Here is an 18,405-nt window from a genome sequence, read left to right as displayed (position 1 = left end):
TATTCACCTCAGGACAGCAAACTTGTGCTGCTCTTCATTCTCTGTGTAGGAGTTTCCTGACTCCCCTGTAGACTTTACACCTGTTCATAGCTCTGAGTCATTCCAGGTCTCACCAGGTCTAAACTATTTTTATAAAACCATTCATTGTCTGACCAAGATCTTGTTTTTATGATTGTTAAGAGTTTTTTGGTTTTAAGAGTTGCACCACTGAGCAAAGTCTTCTCAGTGGGGTCAAGGTCTGGACTCTGGTGACCAGTCCATGTGTGAAAATGAGTCACACTCCCTGAATTATTCCATCACAGTATGAGCCCTGATGAAATCTGGCATTGTCATCTTGCAGTAGGCCTGAGAAACCTGCTCATTCACTATATTTAGGTAGTTGACTGACCTCATGTTGTTTGGACGTGGAACATTGCCGCACGTAGCCCAACTGAAGCAATCCAAGGTTTTAGAAAAGTCACCAAAGGCTTGTTTAGTCTTACTTCACTAGTAAGACTTTGTTTGGTTGGTCAGTGTTTTACAATTGTTTCCTCTTTGGCAGTTGATGGGAGTAGTGATGCAACAATATCAAAAAGTCATGATATGATAACAAGTCCATGGTATGTAGGGCTGCAATGAACGATTATTTCCATAATCGATTAATCTGTCGATTATTTTCTCGATTAATCGGTTAATCAGAATAGAATATCAGAAAACCTTAGAAAAATGGGATCGGTGTTCGTCAAACCTGGAAATGATGATGTTCTCAAATGTCTTGTTTTGTCCACAAACCACAATGATTGACTTTTAATGATTTCTTTGTTATCCAGAGCAAAGAAATGAAGAAAATATTCACATTTAAGAAGCTGAAACAATCGGAAATCTTGTTTTAATCATGAAGAAAGCTTCAAACCGATTATTCATTATTATTTATAATCGATTCATCGTTTCAGCTGTAATGGTGTGACATTTGTTGTGATAGTAATGTAACTCTACGTAGCTGGTTTCATAATTGTGATGCACTACTGTGATTGCCTGAGGCTCTGTGTAACCTTTTGTCTGTTTGAGAGCTCATAATAGAGTTTGACTTAAGTTTGTCCCTGAAGAGATTTTAAACTTGCACTTTTACTAACCCTTTCAGTCGTTTGCTCTCCACTATTAAAAAAAATGGTCCTAATATTTCTCTATGAAAGTGAGCTTTTAAACGTCTTTTGGTTTTAGTGGAGGGTTTTTTTTTCCTCACGCCATCTCACAGTTTTTCAGGGTGATGTTTTCCCAAGCGGGTTCTCGAATAACTAGTAATACCCAACATAACGTAAGGCATATATCGTTCTGTGATTATATATGTATTGTACAGGTATACAATAATAATTATGGAAGCCACTCTTTCAATAAATGCAAACAGTATCTGTATCTGTTCCTTTCCTAATTGTTCATCGCGTTACCTGACAGGTTTCAAACTTGGCAGGTGACGTACAATAAGGCCGTGCAGTGTGTGCAGTGTGTGCAGTGTCCGCAGTGTCCGCAGTGTCCGCAGTGTCCATATACTGTAGGTAGAAATGCAGCAGGTTTATTGCTAGAGGAGCCATGTCATCATCTTTTCTTGTTATAATAGACATCACAGAGGCATGAGGAGCACAGTGGTTCCAGGCTGCTTTCAGGTGCTGTCCCCGCCCTGTGCACTCACTGACAGTGCCATTCATCTCACTGCTGTCACAATAATCATTGATCACCAGAACATGGAGACGAGGTGGGAGGTGGGAAGATGTGTAATTATAGCCTGCCTATAAATATGACTTCAGAGTTTCTCACTTGAAACTGCATCATTCACAAAGCTACAGCACAGTCACAAGCAGCATTCTGTGGGAGAGCGACGGGATCACAGATGAATTAGCATCAATGCTTTGATTTTCTGTTCGAAATGTGACCCTGGGGAAGAGTGAGTTTGTCGACTATTAGATTAAAGCCACTTTTCAGATTTCAAGCAGCCATTTACCATGTCCTGCTGATTAGTCTGCAAAACAATCATTTAACACAGGCTCAGTCTGCTATGAACAATAACATTAGTGTTTGGCTGAGGCTACAGCCATGCTTCTCCATTTATGTTTAAAAACCAGGATACATCTGCTCTGAGACGCTACTCTGGCTGAATGGTTCCAATCACCGTCTGTTCTCTGTCATGGATTTGTGGAAGGTAATCTATGTCGTTTGCTGATTTTGAGCATGGACTGGAAACTATTTGGGGAAACATAAGAATCTTTGTTGAAGCCAAGCAGGAAGTTGGTTTCTTGGGTTCAACCAGAACCAGAGGGTTGATGGCTGCCCCAAAGGTCTCTGCCATTCGTCTCAATACTGCGGCACATTCACATTGGTTAGAAGGCTGAGGTTGACTGTGACTGTTGATAAGATATCATTAAGCCTTTCACACTGGTGTCAGGAGTCAGGAGTGGATACACTTTAGATGCTGCCAACTGATTATTGTTATCAGTTTTCCTCAGAAATATAAACCATAGCTGAAATGAGAACTACGTCAAGGCCTTTTGAAAAGGTTTTTCTGGTTAAATTGTCTGCAGAACATGATCACATGCATGCTGACGGCGTTTGCGCCTTGTTTTTTTTTTTGTAGGGAGGACCACAAATGGGACTAGCTGCTACACGATAACTAAATAGCAACGGAAGGAAGACTACTAGTTAACTTGTTTGGTTATTAGGAGACGGTTAGAAGAATGGATGGCGTAGGTGATGCATCTCAAGGCTGAGAGGGTCTGCTGTAGTTGGAGGAGAAAGACAGAACTCGGCTTGAGTCGTGTCACAGTTTTGTCGCCACTGCAGCCAAGGAGTTCATCCAAAAATAATGAGGTTAAGCTAAGTTAAGTTTGCAGTGCATTATTTAACACAGACAACTTTCAAATCAGTAGGGCAAGTGGAAATTCATGGCCAAGCAGAAAGGGAACTTGGCTTTTAACCGTAGGGTTGCTGCTTTGAGTTCCCACCAGGTCAAGGGCTGGGGGAGCCCTGAACAAGGAACACAATCCCATTGCTCAATGTTAATTGGACACTCTAAATTGACCCCAGTGATGGTCGGCCCACATCCAGTGCTGGTCCTAAGTCAAGGATAAATGATGGGGTCGCATCAGTCAGGGCATCTGGTGTGAACATCTCTGCCAAAGCAAATATGTGGCTCATCTGCTGTGGAGACAGCGAGAGAGCGAGAGGCCGATAGAAATGTTATGGACCAAATGATTTCCTCGTTAATTCATGAAAATAATAGACAAATTAATCAATTATGAAAATAATCATTAGTGGTGTGATGGCATTGAATGTTGCTAAATGGAGTTTTGACATGCTTCGAAATAGAGTACATACTTTTTTGTTTGTATCTACCAGAACAGGTGGTAAGGTTTTGTCCGCCTCTCTTGTAATTGGCTTAACAAGGCGTTAGTTATGTTTGACAGCAGTTTTCATACAGACGAGGAGGGTTTGTAGAACTTGTGGTGGATTATTTTTAAAACTGTGTAATTCAAAAATCACATTTTGTCAGTTGAGTTTGGTCGTCTCTGTTCCGATTGGAAGAGGAAGACTTTGAGACTGTTGATATCAACACTGATCTCACTGCCTAACATTTCACTCCCTGCCTGTCACACCAGTTTGTCAGCATTTTTGAGAACAGTTCCACTTCTGTTTGGCTGCTGTTGTTTGTTTGTCCCTGAACCTGAAATCTGAAAGCATTTATCAGATCACCACATACCACAGTCCATAGTCTCTCAGACACAGGCTCTCACACACCTTGGCCTCTATTAATTCACTCAGTCACACCCAGTACAAGCATATTTTTCCACTTACATGAATATTATGACATTAACGCTGGGGTCAAGATTGAAGAAACTTGTCAACTGAAATTGTCATTCTGTCAGATTAGGGATTATAGTCATACATTCTTGCAATGTCGTAACCAAGAGACAGTCACAATATTTGTCGTCTTTTATGACGTGTGTGTCACTTTAGGAGACACCTCAAAGGCAGGATCATTTTTGTTGCCATAGCTTGACGAATCTTCTTCTGTTACAAAGTTTCCACCTTGCAACACCAACAACATTCCAGTTTTTTGCTGTGTTGGCAGTTTTGCGCGGCCTCATCTCGTCTGGCACAACACTGTCAACTGTGCTCCTATTGGTCAATGTCACAGAGATGGTGAAACCTGTAAGACCATGTAAGATTAAAAAAGCCAAAACATCTTTGTGATGGGATGTCATTAGATGTCCCACGCGTGCCATTCATCCATTATGAGATGTCACAGAAGATGAAAAGATTGATGGCTGTGGTCATTAACAGGTGGACCCCAGGTCTCACATGCTGTCCATTCAGGACCCAGACTTGCATCAAAAAAAACCCACTGCCACATTTGGATAGAGCATTTGTATTTAAACTCTCACAGGTTTAGCTGACTCACTGCATGACACAACTTAAAGAAGAACAGACGGATAAATCAGAGCAAAGTAACTTCACGTTTCATGATCATTCAACACAAAACTAGTGACACTTCATTCTAATTCTTTTCTAATTGCTTAATTCTATTCTGACTCAACATGAGACGAGTATTTTGTTTTTCATCAGTTATTTTTAAGCTCTTTAGTTCAATGTCAACATGGGCAAAAAACATTGTCAAAATATACAGTTGTTTGATTGTAAGTAGTTTTTAAAGCATGTGTCTTGATAACTAGGGCTGCACAATTAATCGGAATTTCCTGACCTACACGTTGTATTCTACAGACAGAAGAAAACAGCTTTGTTTCGCACACATTTGCACACACAGTAGTCTTTATGTAAATTATGTCAAAAGGACAATTCCCTCTAATATCGCAAATCATACTGTGATCACAGTTCCAGTCAAAATAATCGCAATTAGTTTCAAAATCGTTAGGCCCTGTTGATAACCACTCAACATACTTTACACTAGAGTTTTGCCATTGACTCTTTCACACACACACACACATGCACATCTGTCACACCCATTCACACACTGCTGGCACAGCCACCAGGAGTATTTTGGTGTGTGAGTGTCTCGCCCAACGACCTGCTCTACCGCTGAACCACAGCCAGTTTTGTTAACGACACGCAGATGCTGATACACATAAATTATGTGTTGCACTGAAACTAAATTGTATTAGACAATGTGGTGGTGTTGACCTTAGCTTGCAGAAATCTAACTGTGCTCTGAATAAATAAATGGATAACCAATGCCCTATCTTCCCAGTTGGGCTGATATGATGCACTCTGACCCCAGACTGTTCTCTGGAAATGTATACATCAATGCTGAGCTCTCATTTCTCCCTGAAGATTTACTCATAAACGATGGTTCATGTTATGTGTGCACAGCTCTGTAAACTGCCATTGCTTATGGGGCTGTTAACCCTGTGAACTGTCACTGTAGCTGCAATGTTGGTGGGGGCATTAATGTGGGAACTGGGCTGTGAGACACTTTAGCAAGTCATTAGGTAACCTGTCAATGTAAGAGCAGGAAAAGCCATTACGGCTGCAAACAAACAGCTGGGTTTGAAGTGGGACTCCTAATCTCTTACTAGGCAACCTGGTTCAGGAAGCGTGGCATGGGATTTCATTGCCTTCCACAGGAGACTGTGAATTAATGTTGGCAAGTATTTTAATGACCAGTTTCCCTTGTATCTTAATCTTTGTCCCTTAGCAAGCTTCCTTTTAATGCCTCTGATGTCATTTGAAACATTAGTGTATGATATTTGAGATGCTCTGTGGGGCTGTGGCACGTGGTTGTGTGTTGGCAGAAAACAGTGGGCACGATGACTTGCGAAAATACCGTAAGCATGCGATCCCTGAGCTGCAAACACTGGAAACACTGGAGTGTGATTTGCTGATATTTTTGACCCACGTGCATTTAATGTAGATGGTAGAGACACGACTGTGTGGGGAATAGTTCATATTTGTGAATGTTATAAAAAATTAAAAAATGTGAAGGCAGTGAGAAAAAAAAATCAAATCTAGACACTTTTAACATCTGGAAAATCGAAACAAAATGGATGATATTGAAGACGACTGGTGCCAGTATTTCCAGGTGCCACTTTGTTTCCTATCGTCAAATAGCTGCAAATCTTAACAGTCTGTGTATTATGATTCTAACAACAACCTTGGATAATTGTAACGGCTTTAAGGGCTTTAGAAACAAGTGACTAATTGTTTCAGTTAAGGGCAAAATCATGTGAGGGAGACTGAAGCAACCTCTCACCCTAGGGTATTAAAGTAAAAGGGAAGCATTCTGCATAGGGCATGTGAGGACACTGAAGACTTAGCTACTGTGGTCGGAGTGAACTGTAAAACTGCTTTGCACACACACACACACACATGCTTTTATTATTTTTTCATTTTCATTTATTTATCTTCATGATCAAATGTTGTGTATATGAATGTTATTGCTCTCCGACAAATTTCACCCCCGGGGATAAATAATTGTATGGTATTGTCAAAACTAGGGCAAAAAGCCTTCAGTCATATTCATCCATTCATTCATTCATCGTCAGTTTGGTTAGCATGTAACTGGCCATCAGGGGACAACCATGACATTTTGGTTTCATGTCCTCCAACTTAATGTCCAAACTACTCACTTCCCTAATGTGTTACAAGGAAGAGGTGAAATGTCTTCATGACCCATTACAAGGAATCAGGGTTTTCTTTTTCTGACGGTCACGTCTTTGGTTAAAAAAGAAATCCTCACAAAGTTCAGTTTGGAGTGTGAGGTAATAAAGAAGACCATCCTACTGTGGAACAGCCTCAGAACACAAAGTATTTAAACAGCACTGTAAATATATTAATCCTGCATGTAAATATGATATGTATATTATTATATTATATTACATTACATTACATTATATCATATTACATATTATATTAATTAAATATAATATAATACAGCCTATTCTTGGGCACACCTGCGATACTTTTAAGGTCCACCACTCAGCTGGGACCCACACTTTGGCAAACACTGGTCTATATAATGTGTCCAATTTGACTTATTAAACACTGTAAATTCCAGCTACTTCTTCTTTTTTGGTCCAGCTTTTATTTATTTGTCTATATTTAACTGCCTTAAATTTCTTATGGTGACGTTGTGAAATCCCGAGAGAACTCATGTGGACTCTTGAGTTTAGAGGTCAAAGAGCAAGAGGTCATCCACGTGACAAAGATGACGACTGAACTACTAATAATCAGTCAGAATGTATTATTTCTCTCTTTGAACTTCTTCTTCTTCTTCTGAACACTTAATATTCAGTGAAATGTCAGTTAGCTTATTCAACCTTTATGTTACACTGCACTACATTATGTTGAAAGATGCTCTGGCTACTTGACATTGCTGAAGAACTTTATGTTCAGTATGCTTTGTAACAAGTGTTCAGATCCTTGTAAAAATAAAAAGACACTGCAGAGATCCTTCGATTAATAAGTAATAGGTTTCTGTGTGCGTTCTGATGCTTGTGTGCTTGTTTTGTTGACTGCTAAACGGCTCAGAAAACGATAATGAGGGAACAAAGGTCAGCACAGTAGGTCAGTTTGCTTTCAAAGCAACTCATTAGTACAGGGTTCACTGTCGGGGAGCCAAGCGGACCCACTGGTTCTGATCCAAAGCTTGAGAGTAAAACATGTAACCCACATGCTGTATCCTACGCTGCAACACTCTTTCACTAAAAATGATGCTTAATTAAAACATTTTAATTTGTGCCGCCCCATTTTATTGGTACTGATTAGTCTTTTTCATCTTTTTCCTATTTAGCTTTCACTCACACTTTTGAGGGCCTTTCCATGTATGAAAGCCTACAAATCATGGGATGTCATTGCAATATGACATCGTTCCAGAGTCTCTGTCTATGGAGAGTGCAGTCCAGTGGCCGAAAGTATGTTTTCAGGAATAGCATGATGTATGAAACGTGGTGGGAAAGTGTATCATGCTAAGCCACACAGTTTTATTGGGACATTTCATCAATGAATCATAGCTCAGGCTGTGTTAAACTTATCTTCATGGCAATTTGTATGCAAAGCTGAGGCTGATTCTGTCCGATGGTGTACTTGGCTGGTGCCGACATGCCTGGGATGTGGTGTGTGCGGGACTGTACTTTATTTGCCAGGCATCTCACCAGGAGGGGTTGCTGGGTGCCTTGCTGGGTGCCTTGAGCACTTTATGGATGTTGATGTTTAAGGAGGGGAAAGTGCTGTCAAGTCACCTCCCCACCCATCCTAATGTAATGTAAATAAAAGGTTTGTTTGTCCGAAAGAAAACGCCACAGAGCTCCTTAAAGAATACATACGGGCGAGGTTATGATGTGAAGTTCTGAGAGTTCCCATTTGTTGTGTTGTATCTGTACCATACCCATACCAGAACATATGACACCGAGTACGGGGGAAAATACTGATGTGACATTAACAACAATATTAGAGCTGAGACAATGAATTGATTAATTCATTATTAATCAATTACTAAATGAATTGACAACTATTTCGATAATCGATTAATCGGTTTGAAGCTTTTTTCAAGATTAAAACAAGATTTCCGAGTGTTTTTAAATCATTTTCTTCATTTCTTTGCTCCACATAAATAAATCCTTACAAGTTAATCATTTTGGTTTGTGGACAAAACAAGGAATTAATAGTAGAATAATTATCAATAATTACGGTCAGTTGTAGAAAGAAACCCTGATATCACAGTGTATTGTTTTTTTGTTAGTCTTGCAGTTTATCCTTTATCGCAGAGTCATGTGACATGCTGGCTCATGTTTCATGTACCCTAAGGTGCTGAGTTTCTCTTTTTCATTTGTTTTTTGAAAACCCAGTACTTCTCTCTTGTTCTGCAGATGGTTATGAATGATTTTTACAGCCGTGAATAGCTGCTCAGGTCAGTCACATGGGTGTAAAAGCTGAGAGTGTCAGCTGCTTGATACAGCAGAAGAGAGGTGTGAACACATCCGTGAAATGTGTAAAACACCAGCGGTAACGAGCCCAGCTCACTCCTGTAGTTATCTTCATCAGCATCAATGGCGGGGTCTCACTCTCACGTCCAAGGAGGAGGCCAGAGAATAGTCATTGACAGTGTGTTCATACAGTGAACACTCAGTCCACGCCCAGTGCTGCTGGTTTGTTCCATCCCTTTAGCTGAGAAACAGACTCAGCTTTCAGACCACACACACATGTTCCCACCATATCACTGATCCTAATGTGATGTTGGCCCTTTTGATTTTCAAATGTTAAAAATGAAATCTATGTCCAACAATAGAATGACTTGATTGTGGAGCTGCTGACTGAAGGCTGACTAGCTGTGGGCAGAGGTGACTGGCAGACTGCCTGACTGGGGTGTTGCTCTCTTGTGACCATGTGACAATGTGTGGTCAAGTTGAGTCTGCATCCAGACTCATCCAGACTGGCCTCATGCCACCTCTGTGAGTGGATGCCGGTACCAAATGTCAACAAGAGATTATCATTATGCTCATTTTTACAGCTTGAGGATTTCATGTACAGTACAATTGTTTAGCTATGTGCTGTTGCTACATACATGTATATGTTCAGGCTTTTTTTTTTTGGATACCAAAAATGTGTTTGCCTTAAAATAACACTGAATTGCTTGTTGGGAATGGCTGAGTATGCAGCAAAGGCTTAAGAATACATTCCTGTCCCTCATAAGCACATAGCTTTGCATTACCCTGCGTTGCTAGGTAACAAAAAGCACAATCCCTGTATGTTATTTACCTAAATTCTGAGATCTGGAACTCTGAGGGCTCACACATCATCAATCAAATTCATAATATTACACAGTCAGTAGCAAGTATAGCTCTTACTTAATGGTGTATTATGTGTACTACTTTTTATTTTAGTCATGTATTTAGCTCTGTTTGCAGTTAAACCTAAATGTCCTCCTTAATATATTTGTTTTACACCGTGAAAGTTCTACATTCATCCCATAAAATGCACCTGATATTGTGATCGGTTAATATTTCAGGGTGGGCTTTTTGAGGCATCTTGTAGAATCCAACATTTTTTCATCAACTTCATTTAATTAGTTGAACTTTGGCAACTGATGTCTGTCGTCTTTTTGGACATAGATTATGAGATTATGCCCCCAAAGCCTTTGTGGTTGTACGGTTTCTAATACGTGGCCACACTGTCTGTCAAAGACTGGGAATATTGTTTTGGGGTTTGTTTGTTGACAAAGGTTTAGGATAGTCACTGTTATGTAATTGAATTATTCAAAAAGCACTTGCATGCAGCGTTCTCATTACCATTTCTGTCCACATGTCAGTGTTGTTGTCAAGGCTGCATATTTCATACACCTCATTAGTCCTGATTCTTGTTTTAGCCGAGCTGCCCTATTTTTGAACACACCACATTGGGCTCTTTGATTATGCTGATTGTAGTTTGTGATAGGTGAAGTGTCAGCAGGTGGTGAGTGGGATTGGACGTGCACTGTGAGTGTTGTTTAGTATTTCTGGTGATTTTTAGATGCCTCATTAATGCTGAATGGAAGTGGGACACAACCAACACTCCATGTGTGAGCACTCACACGCTCACACATGCAAATGAACATTTGGAAATGGGTTGTTGTTGTGGTGGTGACTCAGAAATATCTTGACATATGAGATTGTCTTTTGATAATTGGACGTACAGTATCGTCTCCCGCACGTCTTTGACCTCACCAACTGCAAGAGACAGATTCTCTTTGTTGTGTTCCAGTCTGCGTGATTGCATGTTTTTAAACCAGGAGATTTTGAGTCTCCATGGTTTCACAAATATTACTAATTATAGCTGTAGTTCAATGTACATTTTAATTTGTTAAGAGTGATGTATTCTGAACTACTCACAAATCCATAACAGCTGCTCATGCTAATTTAAATGACTATATCTATATCTATACAGAGCTGATTTCGAGTGGGGAAATTTCCCCATGCGGTTAAATAAAAGGTTTTCTATCTTATGTTATAGATTTTGGGGTTTTACCTGAAGAGATTTAATTAGGTCACTGGGATTGTTATTTTTACAGACTACAATGTACTAACAGGCTTTAAGATTTATTTTGTAAGGGTGACATTATAAGACACTTCTCACTTTTAAGTACCATCTCCCACTCCTACTATGATCTTCAGACTTACCTACTTTCAAACTACTTGTACCTTACCCCATAAATGGACCTTATTATAGTTCAACACCTTTTTGTGTTGTTTTCCTCAATTAATCCTGTTTTTACACCACAAAGAACAAAGGGCTGCAGTTTCGATGTCTTTTCTTTGTCCAACAGTCCAAAACTCAGAGACGGAGGAATTTAAAGCCCACATAGACCGGAAGCTCCAATTAACGCTGCGTTTGTGTGTGTGTATCTGCGTCATTACCTCGTTTATGAAACCCTAAAGTTTCAGAACAACAGTTCAGCCACTGCTGAGAAAATAGTGTTGTATTGTTTTCCTGGGCTCTGCGAAGCGGATCGGCACTTCCTTAATTTGATGTCGTCATCAGAAATCCTCACCACCGTAGCGCCTCCTGGTGCGGGCACTAGTCCGGGCACATCCGGTTGCGTACATTCAACCGCAGAAGAAGAAGAACTACTCTCGTAGCTGCTGAGATGCAGAGCATCCACCGTGCCAGAGGGGGAGCTGTGTATCTAAGAGGTCTATCTATGGCCTATCTGTTACGTCACTTCCAGGTATCTGGCCAATCACAGGACAGTGGGAAAGCTCTCGTTGGCTGGCCAATCACAACACAGTCCACATTCTGGGGGTGTGGTTTTGGTCTGAAACAGCGCGGCTGACGAGAGCGTCAGTGAGGAGATATTTTGATCGGCTCGTTTGCAGCGATTAGGAGGTTTTTAATCATGAAAACAAGTTAATATATGTAAGTAGACCTCCATAACTAACATATATGTGTGATACAAGCATTCGATGTCACCTTTAAGTCAAATTCTTTGCGTTCTCATTGTCAAACATCAAAAAGGGTAACGAATGACTGATTTTTGGTACTTTCCATTGAGGCACCATGGTCAGTGGCACAGCTCGTAAAGGGACAGTCTGGTGTTTTTCCACGCAGCCTTCTCTCAAACAAAGCTCGTCCTCTTCTTGTGATAAACAGCCACATGCTAATACGAAACAACATGGAATGCTGGATGTTCTCCATTGTTGCTCTTTGGAATTCGATGACAAGCTACATCTCATCCAACTAAGTATATAGCTATGTAATCTTGCACCCTATGGTCGAATGAGAATCTAGACAGACACTTGAGATATTTAGATATTCATTTATTTTTCCATGTCGAAAAATTGTAGCCAACCATTTTTTTTGTCAATTGAATTGTCATTTAACAGAAACTAAAGTGGTGTCCCCTCGTCTTTGCAGACTGCCACTCCGTGGGAGCACTGCAATGACCAGCCGGCGTCCTAGCCATGCAGACAGCGCTCACTCCAAACAGCCACCTGCCGTGGCCCCCAAGCTCCATGTACAGCGATCACTATCAAAGGAGAACATCACCATCCACTTCTCTGCTTTTGGGAAGGAGGAAGAGGAGGAGGAGGAAGAGCTATACATTACAACTGTCTCCACTACCTCAGCTGCTCAGGATGACTCAAGTGTTGTGACAGCCTTGGAAGCAAGTGAGGAGATGTTTGAAGGCGTTGCACTGGACTCTGCGGCCGAGGTTCCTGTCAGTCCTGAGTCATCCAACGTTCCTCCCATGAGTACCCGTCACACTAACGCGTCTCCCACACAACCGACGTCATCCAATAGTGCTGAGCAGAAAGGCTCAATGGCCAACTCTTCTCCTACTAAATCTTTAAGCTTTCCATCCACTGAAAAACCATTTTTAAGTTTGGTTAAGTCTCTTTCATCTGACACCGAGTCTCGTGATGGCGCCTCTTCTGCTTCTGCCCCAACACTAAGACACAGGAAACTCATGAAGTCTTTTGTCAAGTCCTTATCTTCAGACACCTCCCAGGACTCACCGTCGACCTCCACACCCTACCGCCTTCCAGAACCTCGACTTAACCTGCAACTCTTCAAGCAATTCACACAGTCCCGAATGCCGTCTGCTACCACGTCTTCAGCCAGTGACTCAAAAACTGCCCCTTCCTCTCCATTAACCTCGACAGACAGCCGCAGCTTCTTCAAAGTTTCAGATGTCGAGGCACGAATTGAAGACACCAAGCGTCGTCTCTCTGAAGTCATCGCTGAACCGCTCCAACTGCTGAGTAAGATCATGGATGAAAAGAGCGGCAGCTTAGTTAGCGGAAGCATCTACAGGCCAAAGGCCCTCTCTGTCAGTGCCACAGAACTCTCCAACATTACTGATGTCAATGGTCAACTGGAGAGCAACAACAATTACTGCATCAAGGAGGAAGAAGGAGGCGACTGGGATGATGAGAGCCCAAACAGTGGGATCTCTAGTCTACTTGAACCACTGCTTCCTTCCACTGTTGTGACCAAGAGCCCCAGCAAGCAGTCTTTAATTTCCATGTCTTTGGAAAAGTGCTCTATGTCTGCTTTAGCCAAACAGGAGGATGACGACTTCTGCATCCTGTATAGTGAAAACTTTGAAACTTGCACTGGCATGGACAGTGAAGCAACTGATGATACTGGAACTGTAGGTCAAGCTAAAGTGCCACTGAGTGGCAGCAGTGAACCATGCAGTGAAGATGAGTCTGAAAGTATTGTGTCGATACCGAGTGTTCCACACTATACTCTAATCATCCTTACTGTAATGGTGTATGGCTATTTTGTATTACCTCTGCCAAGTTATATTGGTGGAATGCTGCTCGGGATTGGACTTGGATTTCTTTTAGCCATTGGGGTTGTGTGGCTGACAGGACCAAAAGCTTCTGGTGGTTTTCCACGTTCCACACGCCATCGGAAGCTGTGGAATCAGACCAAGTTGGACATCAAAGAACCAGAGATTTATAAGGTTGGTGAATTTGTCCTCGTTTTTGGATTTATTTGAGACTTTTTTTGATTTTTTTTTTGTGCTGCTGCAGTAACCCCTCGGGTGGTTACTTCTGTCTCTGCTCCTCTGCAGCTTCAGGGACTTTCTGTTTGCTTAAATACTCAGATGTTAAAACCTGCTGGTTAGCTGACAAGGCTCAAACCCATGGGGATGCCAACTAGGTATGGGACGATATACAAATATACTGCACACTGGCATTGCCATTTATTGATTGGGTTCAATTTACATTATAAGGACGATTGTGAATGGGAAAAGTCATTCATATTTCATTGTGTTTTAAGAGTAATTTCAACTGTTTAAAGTGGTTTGTTTTTTATAATTGCAGTAACTGTTGCTCAAGATAATCAGAACATTACATTTTTGATCGTCCCAGCATATTGCATGTCTTTGCCCACTGGTTACTGTCACATCTGCATCTCCCACCACACGTGTGTCATGTTGCAAGTTGGTTGTCATGTCACAAGAGACACTATCTATCCATTCCTTAATGCTGAGCAAAACCAAAACACTGGCACACGTTTGTTTCCACGTGAACAGCACAGTTGGACGGTTCACAAAACCGTGTGTAACAAATTACATGTACGTCTTTCTCCAAATTGATCACTTGTGATCTGTTATCTAATGGCTGAGGAAAGAGAGTGAACGCGTGACGAGCTGTGAATGAAGGCTCAAATGCATGTTAACAGGCTCATTTCCTCGACAGTTTTTACTCTGGTGACAGAATGGCTGACACGTTAGGTGCTCGTCTTCACTCGAGCCAAATGCACTGAAAACTCACTCAGAGAAAGCAAGTGACAACAAAGCTGCACTCACATGTAAAGGCAACGGATCACTCTTAACAGTGTGACGTTCACAGAAAGCGACAGCTAACCTTTTCTGTCACCGTGGAAACGTGTTATCGTATGGGTGACATCACACTGTCTCCTCATTATCCAGGCACGTTTGTAGTTGTTCAAACAGTCAAAAAAACAACTGCAATTTTCATGAACAGAAGTAGCTGCCGGGGTAAGTATACTATTCTTGTTTTAGACGTTATTTCTTGAAATATAATTTGCATTCCCCCCCCCCCACACAGTGCTGGATGAACGAGATATCAAACTATGACCCAGAGACGTACCACGCCACACTGACGCACTCGGTGTACGTCCGACTGGAAGGCTCAATCATTCGTCTGTCAAAACCCAACCACAACATTGCCCGCCGTGCCGTGCACAATGAACCCAAACCTGATGTGACCTACGTTAGTCAGAAGATCTATGACCTCACCAACTGCAAAGTATGTTGTCACCTGCTAACATAAAATCACTCTCATTATACTTTACTTTATTTAGAGTTAAATGAAGATGAATGTTGATGTTAATATCTAGTAAATACAGCAGTTAACGGCAAAAAATCACCATCTTCTTCATTGCAAACTTGTTACATTTGATGAAACTGTTTGGGAACCAAATCTTGAGATACCACCCAATGTTTTTGTAGGTTTATCTAATGCCTCAGAACTTGGCCAGGAAGCGCGTATGGAACAAAAAATACCCGATCTGCATTGAGCTCAGCAAACAGGATGACTTCATTTCAAAGGCTGAGGGTGACCGGTGTGAAGCTAATGAAGGCACCAGTCTAAAGGACAGAGGAGAAGGCAGCGGTGCAGCACATGACCGTGGATCGCTGTCTTCTTCCAGTAGAGACCTGACCCTGTATCTGTTTGGAAGGACTGGCAGGGAGAAGGAGGAGTGGTTCCAGCGCTTTCTTTTGGCTTCCAAACTCAAGGTGGACTTGAGGAAAACATCAAGTTTGACAGGAATCCGATCTCCGATCTCTCACAGTCGCAACAACAGCCGCAGCAGTCTGGATGAGGCACTGCTATCTCAGCCCAGGCCCAAGGACTCCTCCGTCCCCTCAGCAGCAGCAGCAACAACAGCAGCAGCAGCAGCAGCAGCAGCAGCAGGTGGTGCAAAAACCAAGCCGTTGTTGGACTACAGTGTCTACATGGCCACTTTGCTGCCAGACCAGGCAACAGTCGCTCCGTCAACTGCCAGTCCCGTTCTCCAGAGTCCTCAGAGCAGCCCTGGAGCTGATAAGAAGGTAACATGTACCCTCTTCTGCCATTCGTACTGTTCTGTCAACGCCTTTTTAGCAGTGTAATGACAAATGGCTGCTGTTGTGTCTCATTCTCGCCGGCTGTGTCTTTAGCTCCAGAGCACCACATCAGCTCAGGTGCAGCCCCAGGGAGAGGAGGAGTCCGTCGCCTGGGTGAATGCAGCTCTCGGTCGGGTGTTATGGGACTTTCTGAGCGAGCCACACTGGGTTGAGTTGGTCTCCAAAAAGATTCAGATGAAGCTCAGTAAGATACGGGTGAGTGGAGCAAAGACCACAGCACATTTAGAAATAGAGAATCGTTTACCTTCCTGCTGAAAACACACATGCACACTAGAGCTGAAATGATTAATCGATGAATCGATTATTAATCGACAACTATTTTGATAATCAATGAATCAGTTTGAAGCTTTTTTTCATGATTAAAACAAGATTTCCGATTGTTTAAGCTTCTCGAATGTGAATATTTTCTTCATTTCTTTGCTCCATAAAACAAAGAAATCATTAACAGTGAATCATTTTGGTTTGTGGACAAAACAAGACATTTGAGAACATCATCATTTCCAGGTTTGACGAACACCGATCAACATTTTTTAAGGTTTTCTGATATTTTATGGACCAAACGATTCATCGAGAAAATAATCGACAGATTAGTGAGTTACAGTTGCAGCTCTAATGCACACACGTGCACACACGTGCACACACCATCTTTATCCTTTAGCTGCTGAGTGATCGTTTCCCTCAGGCCAACCTTTATTTAGCTTCATGTTGTAATGTGTTGTGGTCACTGCGAGTGTTTCCATTGTAGCTGCAGTTAATATTGTAGACCGACCCAGTGTTGGAACTAGCTGTGTTCTGAAGCACAGATAGACGACAGTAAAGCATCAGGCAGCGTGTCATGGAGGCATGTGCATGTGAATACATGCACTGGTATTGTTTTTGCTATTTAGTGATATCATATTCTTGCAGATCAATTATTCATGTGCAGTGTGGTGTGCTCATTTGTGCGCTTGTCTCTTTTTGTTCAGTTGCCTTACTTCATGAACGAGTTAACCCTGACAGAACTGGACATGGGCTCAGCTACTCCCAGAATCCTTGCAGCATCCAAGCCTTTTGTTGACTATCGAGGTAAGAGACAGAAGTCAAATTCAATCAGTACACATTTGTACACACAGAAGACACAAAGACAAACACAACTATTGTGACATACATTCGTTTTCTCATGTCAGCTTTACTGCACGAAATCAGCTGTGAAATGGAGGTTATGAGCTTGTACTTTAGCTTCTAGTCGGTGCATTAGTCAGAGTGCACGTTTGCACACATGTACGACAGAGACAACTAGGTAAAATAATGCATATCAAATATGAGTGAAATTCCTGTTTTTTGAGGGTCAGATTTAGCCGTGTTAAAAAGCAGATGCAAATGCAGCAACCTCACCGTAAGTGTCACTTAGTTACAAGTACTCACGCTCTCTTTACACATATGTAAACATGATGTTTGATCTTTTCTACATGCTTAAGTGCTTTAATTACTCACTTAGGTAAAATAATCAAATATGTCCAGCAGAACAAATGGTTATTGGCAGAGTGAGCATAGATGATGAAGCTGTGATAAAGGTCAGCGATCCAGACTGCCACTCGTGTCTTTACAGTACAAAGGAATAGAATAAAGGTCAAATGGGTTGAACACGTTTGCAATCCGCTGCACACCCACTGCTCCCAGTCTTTCATCAGACTTCATGCTGTTACTAATAAGATCACAATAGTGAGGCTGTAACTGCATGGTTCTGACAAAGAGCAGCATCACACCCGCGACTGTCCTCTCTTTCATCAGAACACACACACACACACACACACACACACACACACACACACACACACACACACACACACTACCTGTGGAGCAGAGAGGGCTGTAATCACCTGTAAGAAAACACTAAACATCATCAAGTAAAACAGATAAGCAGATGTTAGTGAAATGTTCACCAGTGAATAAGTTTACACTTTATTACAGTAAAAGCGTGGACTACATGTACATGATTGTGATTTATTTATTTATGTATTCATTACCAGGCCATACAGAGGATTTAGCTATAGCTTTAGTAGAGATAGAAAATCTATTTCTGTGCTGCTGGAGTTAAGGTGGTCTGGGTCAAAGTCCTTATCAATATATCCATATCGTGGACATTTTACTTTGAAATACAGCAATGGGGATGTCAGGGTAAAGGCTGCATGTTCTGGTAACTTCATACCTTATTCATCCTTGATTGGGAAACTTGTCTTGCAGTGAGAAGCACATAATCTTCTTCTTTTCCTGCCTTCAGGGGTCGCCACAGTGAATCAACC

At 41.6% G+C, this 18,405-nt stretch overlaps 1 protein-coding gene across 6 annotated transcripts in view; it reads left to right on the top strand.

The window, feature by feature from the left end:
* The window catches only part of LOC122770671 (testis-expressed protein 2-like), a 41,733-nt gene that overhangs the window by 10,082 nt on the left and 13,246 nt on the right, over positions 1 to 18,405 (top strand). For all 6 annotated transcript variants that reach the window (XM_044027653.1, XM_044027654.1, XM_044027657.1 and 3 more), the window contains 5 exons: positions 12,370 to 13,927; positions 15,042 to 15,242; positions 15,446 to 16,048; positions 16,157 to 16,318; positions 17,089 to 17,188. In XM_044027653.1, the coding sequence (XP_043883588.1) occupies positions 12,395 to 13,927; positions 15,042 to 15,242; positions 15,446 to 16,048; positions 16,157 to 16,318; positions 17,089 to 17,188 (2,599 nt within the window). In that variant the 5' untranslated portion in view covers positions 12,370 to 12,394. The remainder of the gene's footprint in view (positions 1 to 12,369; positions 13,928 to 15,041; positions 15,243 to 15,445; positions 16,049 to 16,156; positions 16,319 to 17,088; positions 17,189 to 18,405) is intronic.

The sequence above is a fragment of the Solea senegalensis genome, linkage group LG6 (assembly GCF_019176455.1).
Source record: "Solea senegalensis isolate Sse05_10M linkage group LG6, IFAPA_SoseM_1, whole genome shotgun sequence".
Lineage (NCBI taxonomy): Eukaryota > Metazoa > Chordata > Actinopteri > Pleuronectiformes > Soleidae > Solea > Solea senegalensis.
This window is presented reverse-complemented; position numbering and strand designations above follow the sequence as displayed.